Source organism: Halichoerus grypus, chromosome 1, assembly GCF_964656455.1.
Source record: "Halichoerus grypus chromosome 1, mHalGry1.hap1.1, whole genome shotgun sequence".
In the NCBI taxonomy this organism is placed as follows: Eukaryota; Metazoa; Chordata; class Mammalia; order Carnivora; family Phocidae; genus Halichoerus; species Halichoerus grypus.
In genome coordinates, this window is record NC_135712.1 from 154,541,746 (window position 1) to 154,555,489 (window position 13,744).

Below are 13,744 nucleotides of genomic sequence, written 5' to 3' on the forward strand. Positions count from 1 at the left end.
TGATGCCCCCAGATTTTGTTTTTCTTTTTCAACATTTCCTTGGTGATCCAGGGTCTTTTCTGGTTCCATAAAAATTTTAAGATTGTTTGTTCCAGCACTTTGAAAATGCCATTGGTATTTTGATTGGGATGGCATTGAAAGTATAGATTGCTCCAGGCAGCATAGACATTTTAACAATGTTTATTCTTCTGATCCGTGAGCATGGAATGTTTTTCCATCTTTTTGTGTCTTTCTCAATTTCCTTCATAAATGTTCTGTAGTTTCTAAAGTATAGATCCTTTACCTCCTTTGTTAAGTTTATTCCAAGGTATCTTAAGGTTTTTGGTGCTATTATAAATGGAATCGATTCCCTAATTTCTCTTTCTACAGTTACATTGTTAGTGTATAGGAAGGCAACTTATTTCTGTGCATTGATTTTGTATCCTGCCACATTACTGAATTGCTGTATGAGTTCTAGTAATTTGGCTTTGGAGTCTTTTGGGTTTTCCACATAAAGTATGTCGTCTGTGAAGAGAGAGAGTTTGACTTCTTCTTTGCCAATTTGAATACCTTTTATTTCTTTTTGTTGTCTGATTGCTGTTGCTAGGACTTCTAGTACTATGTTGAACAATAGTGGCAAGAGTGGGCATCCTTGTTATGTTCCTGATCTTAAGGGAAAGGCTCTCAGCTTTTCCCCATTGAGAATGATAATTCGCTGTGGGCTTTTCATAGACAGTTTTTATGAAATTAAGGAATGTTTCCTCTGTCCCTACACTCTGAAGAGTTTTAATCAGGAAAGGATGTTGTATTTTGTCAAATGCTTTTTCTGCATCGAGAGGACCATGTGGTTCTTTCTCTTATTTATGTGTTCTGTTACATTGATTGATTTGTGAATGTTGAACCACCCTTTCATCCCAGGGATAAATCCCACCTCGTTGTGATGTATAATCCTTTTAATGTATTGTTGGATCCTATTCGCTAGGGTCTTGTTAAGAATTTTGGCATCCATATTCATCAGGGATATTGGTCTGAAATTCTCCTTTTTGATGGGGTCTTTGCCTGGTTTTGGGATGAAGGTAATGCTGGCCTCACAGAATGAGTTTGGAAGTTTTCCTTCTGTTTCTATTTTTTGAAACAGCATCAGGAGAATAGGTATTATTTCTTCTTTGAATGTTTTGTAGAATTCTGCAGGGAATCCATCAGGCTCTGGACTCTTGTTTTTTGGGAAGTTTTTGATCACTGCTTCAGTCTCATTACTGGTTATTGGTCTATTCAGGTTGTCAATTTCTTCCTGTTTCAGTCTTGGTAGTTTATAGGTTTCCAGGAATGTATCCATTTCTTCCAGGTTGCTTAATTTATTGGCATATAATTGTTGATAACAATTTCTGATAATTGTTTCTCATTCCTTGGTGTTCGTTGTGATCTCTTCCCTTTCATTCATAATTTTATTAATTTGGGTCCTTTCTCTTTTCTTTTGGATAATTCTGGCCAGTGGTTTATTGATCTTATTAATTCTTTCAAAGAACCAGCTTCTAGTTTATTTGATCTGCTTTACTGTACTTCTGGTTACAAATTCATTGATCTCTGCTCTAAACTTAATTATTTCTCTTCTGATGCATGGCTTAGGCTTTATTTGTTGTTCTTTCTCCAGTTCTTTAAATGGGAAAGTTAATTTGGGTGTTTGGGATTTTTCTGTTTTCTGAGTGAGGCTTTGATGGCTATGTATTTCCCCCTTAGGACTGCCTTTGCAGTATCCCATAGGTTTTGGACCAATGTGTTTTCATTCTCATTGGTTTCCATGAATTGTTTAAGTTCTTCTTTGATTTCCTGCTTGACCCAAACATTCTTAAGCAGGATGGCCTTTAGCTTCCAAGTGTTTGAATTTCTGCCAATTTTTTTCTTATGTTTGAGTTCCAGTTTCAAGGCATTATGCTCTGAGAATATGCAGGGAATAATCTCAGTCTTTTGGTATCGGTTGAGACCTGATTTGTGACCCAGTATGTGATCTTTTCTGGAGAAAGTTCCATGTGTGTTCAAGAAGAATGAGTATTCTGTTGTTTTGGGGTGGAATGTTCTGTATATATCTATGAGGTCCATCTGGTCCAGTGTGTCATTCAAAGCTCTTGTGTCTTTGTTGATTTTCTGCTTAGATGACCTGTCTATTGCCAAGAGTGGAGCGTTGAAGTCTCCTGCTACTCGCGTATTATTATCAATATATCTCTTTATTTTGGTTAACAGTTGGCATATGTAGTTGGCTGCTCCTATGTTGGGGGCATAGATATTTACAATTGTTAGATCCTCTTGTTGGATAGACTCTTTTAGCATGATATAGTGTCCTTCTGTATCTCTAACTACAGTCTTTTTTTTTTTTTTTTTTAAAGATTTTATTTATTTGACAGAGAGACACAGTGAGAGAGGGAACACAAGCAGAGGGAGTGGGAGAGGGAGAAGCAGGCTTCCCGCTGAGCAGGGAGCCCGATGCGGGGCTCGATCCCAGGCCCCTGGGATCATGACCTGAGCCGAAGGCAGACGCTTAATGACTGAGCCACCCAGGCGCCCCTCTAACTACAGTCTTTAGCTTATTTTTCTGATATGAGAATTGCTACCCCAGCTTTCTTTTGAGGTCTGTTGGCATGAAAAATGGTTTTTCATCCCTTCACTTTCAGTCTGGATGTATCTTTAGGTTCAAAACAAGTCTCTTGTAGACAGCATATGGATGGGTCCTGTCTTTTTATCCAGTCTGCAACCCTGTGCCATTTCATGGGAGCGTTTAGGCCATTCACGTTAAGAGTGATTATTGAAAGAAGTGATTTTATTGTCATCATGTTGCCTGTGAAGTCCTTGTTTCTATAGATTGTCTCTGTAAATTTCTGATCTATATCACTCTTAGGGTCTTTCTCCTTTTATAGAACCCCCCCCCCTTAATATTTCTTGCAGGGCCATCTTGGTGGTCACATATTCTTTTAATTTCTGTTGGTCTTGGAAGCTCCTTGTCTCTCCATCCACTCTGAATGACAGCCTTGCTGGATAAAGTGTTCTTGGCTGCACGTTCTTCTCATTTAGTACCCTGAATATGTCTTGCCAGCCCTTTCTGGCTTGCCAGGTCTCTGTGGACAGGTCTGACGTTATTCTGATGTTCCTCCCTCTGTATGTAAGAAATCTCTTCCTCCTCGCCGTTTTCAAGATTGTTTCCTTGGATCTAAGATTTGCAGATTGTACTATTATATGTCGTGGCGTCAGTCTATTTTCATTGATCTTGGGAGGGGTCTTCTCTGTCTCTTGGACACAAATGCTTTTTTCCTTCCCCAGATTAAGGAAGTTCTCAGCTACGATTTGCTCAAATATATCTTCTAGACCTCTCTCTCTCTCTCCATCCACTCAGGGATCCCAATAATTCTGATATTGGAATGTTTCATTGAGTCACTCATCTCTCTCAGTTTGATTCCTTGGGTTTTAATTTGTTTTTCCCATGCCGCCTCGATTTCCTTCTTTTCTATCATTTTGTCCTCCATCTCACTAATTCGTTCTTCTGCCTTGTTTACCCTGGCAGTCAGAGTATCCAGTTTGGACTGCATTTCATTCATAGCATTTTTAAGTTCAGCCTGATTAGATCTCATTTTCATTGTTCTTAATATTTTTCTCAAGCCTAGATATCGCCTTGGTAACTGTTACTCTGAAGTCAATTTCTAACATCTTGGTTATATCCATATCCATTAGTTCTTTGGCAGAGGCCACAATCTCTGAGTCTTTCCTTTGTTGTGGGTTCCTCCTCTTAGTCATTCTGTTGAGGGGTGGTTGGGGGAATGTATAGAGTCCAAATTATTGACCACAACCCAAGCAAGATGCACCTGTTTTATAGGGACCTTAGGGTTGTCGGCCTCTTGTTCTTCCAGGCTATCTTCTAGGGGAAGGGCCTGCCATGCTGTTACTCAGGCAACCCTGTTTGGGCAGAGTTGCCCTGCCCCGTGTGGGGGGGGATGGGCTCAGTGAAAACCAGTTTTTGGAGGCTTTTGTTCTCTGGTGGCTTTCCCTGGTGGCTTTCAGTGTCTCTTCCAAGAGTCAGATCAGAAGTGACTGTATCCAAACCTCTGTCTCAGAACAGAGAGATTGCAGTCTGCTCTTCAATTAGCTCTCCAGGCCACACCATCTCCATTTCTGTCTGTGCTGCTAAAAACCGCAGTGTCCTGGGTTGTGCGCCCCATAGCAGCACTCTCAGCCCTAGCTTCCAGGTGTAGGCACGTCTCTGCCCTTTGTGCTTCTAAAACCGCCAGCCACCCCCAGTTTTGCACCCGTGCCCCCCCAGCTCCAGGCTTCAGTTTGGGGGGGCTTCCCTAAATTCCTTACCAGTGTGTGAGTCTGTTCCCGGTCCCCAGCACGGGAGGCTTTTGTGCTCCAGGGGTGCAGGATCCTGGAGGCTCCCTCCCCCTTCTGTTTATCTTCTGATATCTGCCCGCAGAGTCACAGCTCCCCACTTCATACCTAGAGACCAACCACCAGAGATATTCTGTTCGTAGAGATCCAGATACATCTTCTTACATCTCAGGCTGATTTCGTGGGTGTTCAGAATGGTCTGGTAGATATCCAGCTCAATTCAGGGGACTGGTTGAAATAGGATCCCCTACTCCTCCACCATCTTTTCTCCTCCAAGGAGCTTTATATTTTTAGTCAAATATGTTAGTTTTCTGTTAGGATATTTGAGTTATGAGTCATATTTAAAGAAGCCCTTCCCCATTTCAGGATTTAAAATTTTCTCCTGGTGTTTTTTAATGTTTTTTTTATCATGTGTGAATTTTTATCTGTCTGAATCTAAAATTTATCTTGGGAGAAAGAATGTAGAAACAGTGTACCCTTTAAAAATTTTTTTTGATAGATGGCTTTTGCGTACTTTGTATGCTCCTTGTATAAAAATATCTAAAATATTTATATTCAGACCTGTTGATATCATAATTAATGGTTTCTGCTTTTGGTGTCATGCTTAGGCTTTCTCCACCCTCCAAATTATACAAATACCCACCTTTATTTTATTTTTGCTACTTTTGATATTTATTTTTTATATTTAAATCTTTAATGAACCTAAAAAGTATTTTGGTGTTTTTTTTTTTTAATTTTATTTTCTAAAAAGTATTTTGACATATGGTGAGTTGGTACCAAACTTATTTTCTATCCTTTTAACTAGCCTGTTTTTCTACTGCCATTTATTGAATCATTTCCTCACAAATTTCAAATGCTATCTTTAATATTTTCAAATTTTTATGTATGGAACTATTCCTTCACTTTTGTTTCATTGATTGCTCAGGTCCTTGTACTAATACCATACTGCCAATTATTTGAAAAATAAAAATAGCAAGCAAAATAAAAATAAAACAAGGAAGGCTTTCTTTAAAAGACATGAAGGCATATTATAAATTTAAAGTATTTTTTGGCTGTTCTCCTAAGAGCACTTTAAACTCAAATGATAAAGTCGTTTTTAAAATGTATAAATTAATTTGGGGAGAATTAACATCTTTACTTTTAATAGTCTCATTCAGGAACATGGTATATTTTTGTATTTGTGTATGTTTTATGTTTCTCAGTTGATTTTTATAATTTTCTTTGTAAGGGTTAATAGTATATGCAGTGTGTATCATTATTGTAATATGTGATTATGTACTTTATTTTTTTTTAAGATTTTATTTATTTATCTGACAGAGAGAGAGCACAAGCAGGGGGAGCTGCAGGCAGAGGGAGGAGCAAACTCCCCATGGAGCAGGGAGCCCGATGTGGGAATCGATCCCAGGACCCCAAGATCATGACCTGAGCTGAAGGCAGACGTTTAACTGACTGAGCCACCTAGGCACACTGTGATTATATACTTTAAAAAAGAATAGTTGTTGGGGTGCCTGGGTGGTTCAGTCGGTTAAGCATCCGACTCTTGATTTCAGCTCAGGTCATGATCTCAGGGGGTTGTGAGATTGAGCCCAGAGTTGAGCTCCATGCCTGCTTAAAATTCTCTCTCTCCTTCTCCATCTGCCCATCCCTCCATGCCTGCTTTTGTATCTCTGTGAGAAGATGGGTGTTAGCTGAATCTACTGTAATAATTTTACAATATATGTAAATCCAACTATCATGCTGAATGCCTTAAACTTATACAGTAATATATATCAATTCTCAATGAGACTGGAAAAATTTTTAATAATGAAAAAATTTAATTTTTCAAAATAAAAAAGACTAGAAAGATATAAAGTAAGATGTTGAATGGTTATCTCTCCTCAAATGATAGTTGATTTGGGGTTTTATTTTCTTGGTACCTGCCTGTTTTTTCAAAAGTTTAATATTTAAGCATGTATAACTTCCTTATATTTAGAAAGTCACAATTCCAGAACACTAATGTGAAATGTTTTAAGTATAGTGATATATGAAATACATATAAATACTTATAATGAGAAAAATAAATTTATGTTCATAAATGCCATATGAAAATAAAAATCACTTAAAGCTTTTTATCTGAATGAAAACAAATATAACTTTCATTGTTCATAATAATTTTAAATGTTGGCTTGTATAACTAAAGGTGATGTCAAAAGCTGAGAAAATTTATGATTTCTACTAGTTTTTCTCTTAAGAGTGGAATTTTTAAGTCAATATTCAGTATTTCAAATAATATAGTTGTCAGTTGGCCATAAGCTAGTGGTTTAATTAACGTCCAATACATTCTAAATAATCTGGTAAGCCTCATAGCTTAATATGGAATACAGAAATATTCACTTGTACTTTTTAACCATAATCTCTTCACAGTGTAGATTTTCAGAAAAGGTGACTATTAAAGAAGAAAAAGAAAATATTTTTGAAGTTTGTAAAAGGTCTGTACCATTTTTAATTATGTAATTTTAAAATAGTCATATAATTTGTGTTTTGAGTGTGTTTTTCATTCTCTGCTCTATGGACTTGGGCTACTATGCCTTAAGCCATACATGGATATTATTAATTGGTGTATCAGATATACCCAGATGTCAGGGATACTTTCAGGTACCTTAAAGCTGTGATAAAGATTTTTGAGCCATTAAAATATTTTTCTGAGGAAGAAGTAAGGAATAGTGATAAAAGAAAAAAGAATGTGTACATGACTTTTATGAAGGTAAAATGACAGAAATCTGATGAATATTGCAGTTTGCAGGGATTTGATGTGGTTGTGGTAATTAGTACTAAGAGTTCCAGTACACTCACTATAACATATGCAAATAACAAACTTAGAGTTGGGGGACACATTGGCGATCACCTGATCCATCCTGCACCCCCATTTTGCTGTTGAGGCAAGGTATACTCAGATCAGGTGACAAATGTGTTCAAGTCCTTTTATATTAAGGCAGTAGTTTTCAAAGTGTGATTCTTGTAGCAGCAGCATCAAGTGGGAACATGTCAGAAATACAAATTATTTGGTCCTGTCCCTGACCTGCTGAATCAAAAACTCTGGAGATGGGGCCCATCAGTCTGTGTTTCAGCAAGGCCACCATCTGATCCTAATACTTGCTCAACTTTGAGAACCATTGTATGAAGGAAGAGCCTAGGTGAGAATTAGATTGGCACAGAAACCCAGTTTGATCCATGACCATTTGAAATTTTAAAAGGGAAAAAATGACAAAAGTTAACTTCTTTTTCTATTGAAAGCATTTTGCTTACAAACCAAATAGTGTCATTGCAGCCTGAAGAGTTTTATCATCAGTTTGGCTCTACCATAATGACCAGGAGTGTGACATTGGACAAGTCACTACATTACCCCAAACTTCAGTCATCCAATCAAAAACAAAAGAATTTTACTAGATAATCTCTTCCATCTGTAAAATTCCATAATTCTTATTTGTTTGTTCTACATTATTGCTCTTGTTTTGTTTTGAGAAAGGTTATGTTGATTGCACATATTAATGATGTCCCAAGTTGGAAAGAGAAGTGAATATCTTTATTTTCTGTGTAATTTTTTTAAAGATTTTATTTATTTGAGAGAGAGAAAGAGTGAGTGCATGCATGCGCATGAGTAGGGGGAGGGGCAGAAGAAGAAGCAGACTCCCCGCTGAGCAGGGAAGCCTGATGCAGGCCTTGATCCCAGGGTGGGATCAAGACCTGAGCCAAAGGCAGACACTTCACTGTTTAACCGACTGGACACCCAGGTGCCCCCTGTGTAATTTTTAAGCTCTGTCAATGCTGCTAAGTTTGAACTGTTACAAGTGTGGGACCCTCTTCTTTCTTACTAGTTTTATTCTCCTCTGGCCCAGGAAACCCCAGCTGAAAAAGTTTATTAGAATTGTTTTTTAAGGTAAAATATTACAATATCTGAGTGATTTTTCTCCTAAAAACTAAATTCATTTGTATCAGTCAGCTTTGAGATACTTCCCATTCTACCCCTTATTTTTTTTTTCTAGGTAAGTGAAATTCCAGAAAACTCTTAAGTTTTTCTAAAATTGGTTATATAGGATCTCACATATTAAAATATAGTCGAAGCTGTTTAAATCTGAGCAACCAAGAACAGTACATTTTTTATATCTTCTTCCCAAAGGGAGTTCTTAAGTACATGTATAAATTTATTAAATGTACTTGTCCTGAAGAATAATTTATAATTCATTCATTTTACTGTACTATTAATAGAATAACTGGGTGATCTTTTCTGGATTAGAATGGTAGCTCAGTTCCTCCTCAGAATTTTTGTCTGGCATGATCAAAAATATTCTGCTCTAGTTTTAACCCAACCACCTTACTCCTACCCCTACACTGGCCATTTAACAAGCATTGGTTTTCTATTTAAGAAGGCAAGAACACTTATTGAAAATACTGAAGAATCATAGTATGGTAATAGTACACAACATGGTCTATAGCGTATACATAGTGTGTTAGGTTGTGTTTCCACTTACTTGATTCTCATCACTTTAATGTTCTTAGAATAAATTTAAATTCTGCTTTTGGCTTTTCTGCTCACACAGTGAAGGTTCTAAAAATGCGGAGATTATGGTTGGTGAGAGTCAGTTGGCAGTACTGGCCCCAAAACCTCTGTGCTTATCAGTGCCACCTTTGAATCTAAGTGGTCATCAAGAAGACATATTACTGAAGCCCTGGATGAATGGTACTGTTTTCTTAATAAAATTCTGTTGGCTTTTGAAAATACAGAAACTGTATAGGAGATTTTTTTCGCCAAAAACAAAAAAGGTTAGAAAAATCAAGACAAGCCTAGAATGTGTTAAAATTGGAAAGTTTGTATACCTTTACTTAGAACTTTTGATGGAACAATTTCTTAAATATCTGTATTTATGTGATAGTGGTAGTATAGATAAATTATAGGTTATACCTAAAATATTCATACTTTAGTCGAATATCTTAGAATTTTATAACATATTTTAGAATTTGTGTCAGTTTTTTTGATAATCCATAATGCTTTGAACAAAATAAGCTAGACTGAAGAATGAATTTAGAAACAATAAAATTTCTTTGTGTAGCCCACACCTAATTCTTCTGTACTTTCCTATTACTGACTTTGTGCTGCCCGGTGTTGTGTACTACAGCAGCATGCCCAGATGATCGTGTGTTTTATCTTCAAAAGCCTTAACAGTTTTTATAATGAAAATTACAGCAAAGCTATGCAGCAGAAACTTAAGCTTGTTCCAAATTCATCTGAATGCTGCCAAGTGAAAAATGAAATTATTTAAAATATTTTTATTTTTTTATCTTTAGAGAAAAACATTTCTAAATGTCCTAATTCTCATTTTAAAATTTAGACCAACATTAAGGGATAGAATGCCTGGTGTATTAGTAGCTCAGGCAGCCATAACAAAATACCACAGACTGGGTGGCCTAAACGACAGAAATTTATTTCACACAGTTATGGAGGCTAGAAGTCTAAGATCAGGGTTCTGGCAGGATTCAGTTTCTGGCTCTCTTCCTGGCTTACAGATGGCTCCGTTCTTGCTAAGTCCTCACATGGCCTTTCCTTGATGCATGTGCATGGAAAGAGAGAGCAACTCTCTGATGTCTCTTCTTATAAAGACACTAATTCCATCAAATCAGTGTCTCACCCTTATGACCCCATTTAACCTTAATTAGTTCTGTAAAAGGACCTATTTTCAAGATTTTATTTATTTATTTATTTATTTGACAGAGAGAGCGAGAGAGCGTGCACACACAAGCAGACAGAGCAGCAGGGAGAGGGAGAAGCAGGCTCCCCGCTGAGCAGGGAACCTGATGCGGGGCTAAATCCCAGGACCGTGGTATCATGACCTGAGCCAAAGGCAGATGCTCAACTGACTGAGCCACCCAGGCACCCCGAAAAGGCCGTATCTTCAAATAAAGTCACATTGGGGGTTAGGGCTTAAACATAGAATTTGTTGGGGGTACATAGTTCATTGCATAATACCTTTCCGAAGTGGTCGCCAAATTACAATTTTAATTGTGTATCAGATATGTCTGTTTAATATAGAGACTGTCATTTGAATACAGTGTTCAGTGTTGCTATATAAGCCTTTTAAGAAAGTATCTTCATCTTAAAATGAGTTTGAAATTTTACATTTAGGCCTAGAAATACCTAAGGAGCAACTAAGATGTAAATCATTTTTTATTTCACAGGCACACACTGTAGCATCATAGTCTGAACTGAGTATGAGTAGTCCGAAGTGAAACTTTAAAGCAGATAGTAGTGGTAATCTGTTTCATTGTTATGAAGGGAAGCAGCTGTAACATGTTGGTGTGTGATGTCACTCTTAATCATTTCTAGATTTCAGATTTCCAGGAAAACATTCTCTCCTAAAGCTTCAGAATCCTGAAACTTGTGAAATATTTAAGAGGGAAAAAAATGTAGGGGTAAGTCTTCCATATAAAACAAATAATCCTATAAAGCACATATTTTGGTTGTATTTCCCTATCATTTTTTAAGCACTTCTGGCCACTTACAGATTTTGAATGACAGTTGATGGTAAGAAGGAGAAAAGGAGTAGTGATTCAGAAGATATTCACAAATAATATAAGAGGTTGAAAGCAGAAGGCTGGGTGGGTAGGGTGGAGAGGGGATATCCAAAACAGAAAATATAGGATGAAAAGTTCCCTGTGATATAAGAGAAAGCTAGTGATAGCAGTTTATAGGAAAAGTTTGTTGTAAATACTTTGATTCTGTCATTTCTCTTTCTGTTAATCAGAAAAGCTATGGAAAGTTTGGGTTCTAAATAAATGCATCTGAAATATGATGCATGTTATAATAGAATAACTTTTTATAAAAGCAGAGGGGGCCGGTGTATGAGAAAGTGGAGGGAATGTATAAACTTTTACACTTGATCTTAGCCAAAAGGCCAAGAAGCGATGGAATGTATAAACTTTTAAAAACATGTAAAGTAAAGCAGTAGTAACTTTGGAATATTTTACACTGAAGGAAATTGCAAAAATTTAGACAAATCATTTTAAATTGTTTTTTTTCATTATTTTTGAAAATACAAATTGGTTGGAGTTGTTTTTTTTATCAAGTCAACAAACTATTTGTCTTGATACTGTTTTGGGTATATAATATTTCTGGTTCCTTCAAATACTTTCTCACTTGATTATGGTGTCTTACAATTAACATAGAAAGAGAATTTATCTAATTTTCTAGGTGTTCCAGAAGCCCCTAGGGTTGATGCTACCCCATAGATATTGCAAATTTCATTTTAATACATTACGTGGCTGTGAGCGATCACAATGCAAGTTTGCTCATGCGCCTGAGCAAGGGGATGAAAAGGTAAAATATGTAAAGTCTTTGAAGTAGAGATTGTTTTAATGATCATCTCAGTCATATGTTTTAATTCAGATTTTCTTTGACTCCTAATAGCATAGATGAGCTTTGCCTGGTTTTGTGCTTTATATAAATGAAATCATACAGTCTGTATTCCTTAGTTTCTGGCTACTTTTTGCTCAATATTTTTGAGATTCATCTATATTTTTTACTTAATTATAAACATTTCTTTCTCATTGCTGTATAATATTGAATATTCCATTGTGTATGTCAAAATTTAGTGATAAATACTACTTTTGATTCATTTGGGTGTTTTCTAAATTTGGTAATTACAATAGTGATGCTATCAGTGTTCTTCTGCATGTCTTTTGGTGAATATATGTACACTTTCTGATGGGTTATACTTAAAGCTGGAATTGCTGGGTCATATATTCTGCATATGTTCAACTTTAGTCAACACTGCCAAACAGATTTCCGAAGTGGTCTGCCAAATTACACTCTCACCAGCAATGTCTGAGAGTTCTGGTTGCTTCACAGCCTTACCAGCTCTTGGTATTTATCAGCCTTTTAACTTTAGCCATTCTGGTGGGTGGGGAGTGATGCCTTCCCTGATGATGACTGATGAAGCTGAGCATCTTTCAAAATCATTGGACATTTGGATACCCTCTTTTGGGAAATACCTAAATATTTTGCCTATATTCTATGGGATTGTCTTTTTCTTATCTATCTTAAGAATTCTTTATATATTCTAAGTTCTTTGTTGGATATGTGTATAGCAGGTAACTTTTACTAGTGTACAGGTTACCCTTTCACCCTCTTAAAAGTGTCTTTTGGTAAACAGAATTTCTGAATTTTTATGTAGTCCAATTTTGTCAATTTTTTATGTTAACTTTTTGCATCCTGTTGAAGAAATCTTTGCCAAGATCTTATTTTTTTTCTTTAAAAGGTCTATTTTTTAATCTTTGCATTTAGAACACTAAGTCACCTGGTATTGATTTTTGTTTATGATGTGAGAAAAAGGTCAAGATAAATATTTTTTCCCATGTGGATCCGTAAGTGACCCAACACCCTTTACTAAAAAAAGACCATTCTTTCCCCCACTGTACTGCAGGGTTACCATGTCATATAAATCAGCTGATTAAATATGAGTGGGTCTATTTGTAGGCTCTCTGTTCTAATCCATTGGTAAATGTATTTATCCTTGCACCAGTAAATGGTTATTTTTTAAATGACCTAATAAGGTTTTTAAAATTTCAAATATTCAAGGATTTCGTCCCTTCCCCAATTGCTTGCTAATCTTGTCTATTTCCTTGACTATTTCTTTGTCAGCGCATCTCTAAAATAAGGTTTCTGTAGTGAATTCAGTATGCATTTCAAATCTGTGAGTTAACCTAACTTCAACTTTTTATGCCATTGCTTTAAGTTCACTTAAAAAAATAGAATAAGCAGAAAGATAGGATGGAAATTTGTGTCTTTTTTATGAAATATAAAAAGGTAATGTTATGTTTTTCATTATTTGTAGGTTTGTATGGATGTGTTTAAGAAATATATAAGTATCAACGAGCTGTGTTTGCTACAACGTGCAGGTATGAGACAATGGAATGATTACTATAAATTCATGAATGTGAGTGTTTCAAATAATACGCTATTGTGTCTTATAGTTTGAAAGTAAATTCAGTAGTTTTAGGTATGAAAACTGAATACCTTAGAGTGGCTCTGATGGTCTTAGAAAGGTTTAAAAATAAGTGTGGCATTTTGGTTACTAAAAAAATTAGAATCCACCTAACAGTATAATTCTCTTACATACTAATATTTGCATGATGTAGAAATTTTATGTATAGGTGTAAGATAGAAAAAATAATATTGTTAATTGGCTTAAAATCTTTCTGAAGGGATATTTCAGAAACTGGATCTTCCCTACTTCTTTATCTTCCATTTTAATAACTTATCCCTTTGAGGCCAATGCACCATCCATACTGAGTTCTGTGCAGTTCCCTAACCAGGCCAGGCTCTGTTATAATATCAGAGCCACTGTTCCTGTTCTCTATCTAT

General features: G+C 36.1%; 1 protein-coding gene across 1 annotated transcript in view; it reads left to right on the plus strand.

The window, feature by feature from the left end:
* Positions 1-13,744, plus strand: part of TOPAZ1 (testis and ovary specific TOPAZ 1) — a 114,910-nt gene that overhangs the window by 30,378 nt on the left and 70,788 nt on the right. Inside the window, 5 exon segments of the mRNA XM_078074116.1 lie at positions 6,754-6,818; positions 8,928-9,067; positions 10,709-10,794; positions 11,573-11,698; positions 13,215-13,278. Of these exon segments, the coding sequence (XP_077930242.1) occupies positions 6,754-6,818; positions 8,928-9,067; positions 10,709-10,794; positions 11,573-11,698; positions 13,215-13,278 (481 nt within the window).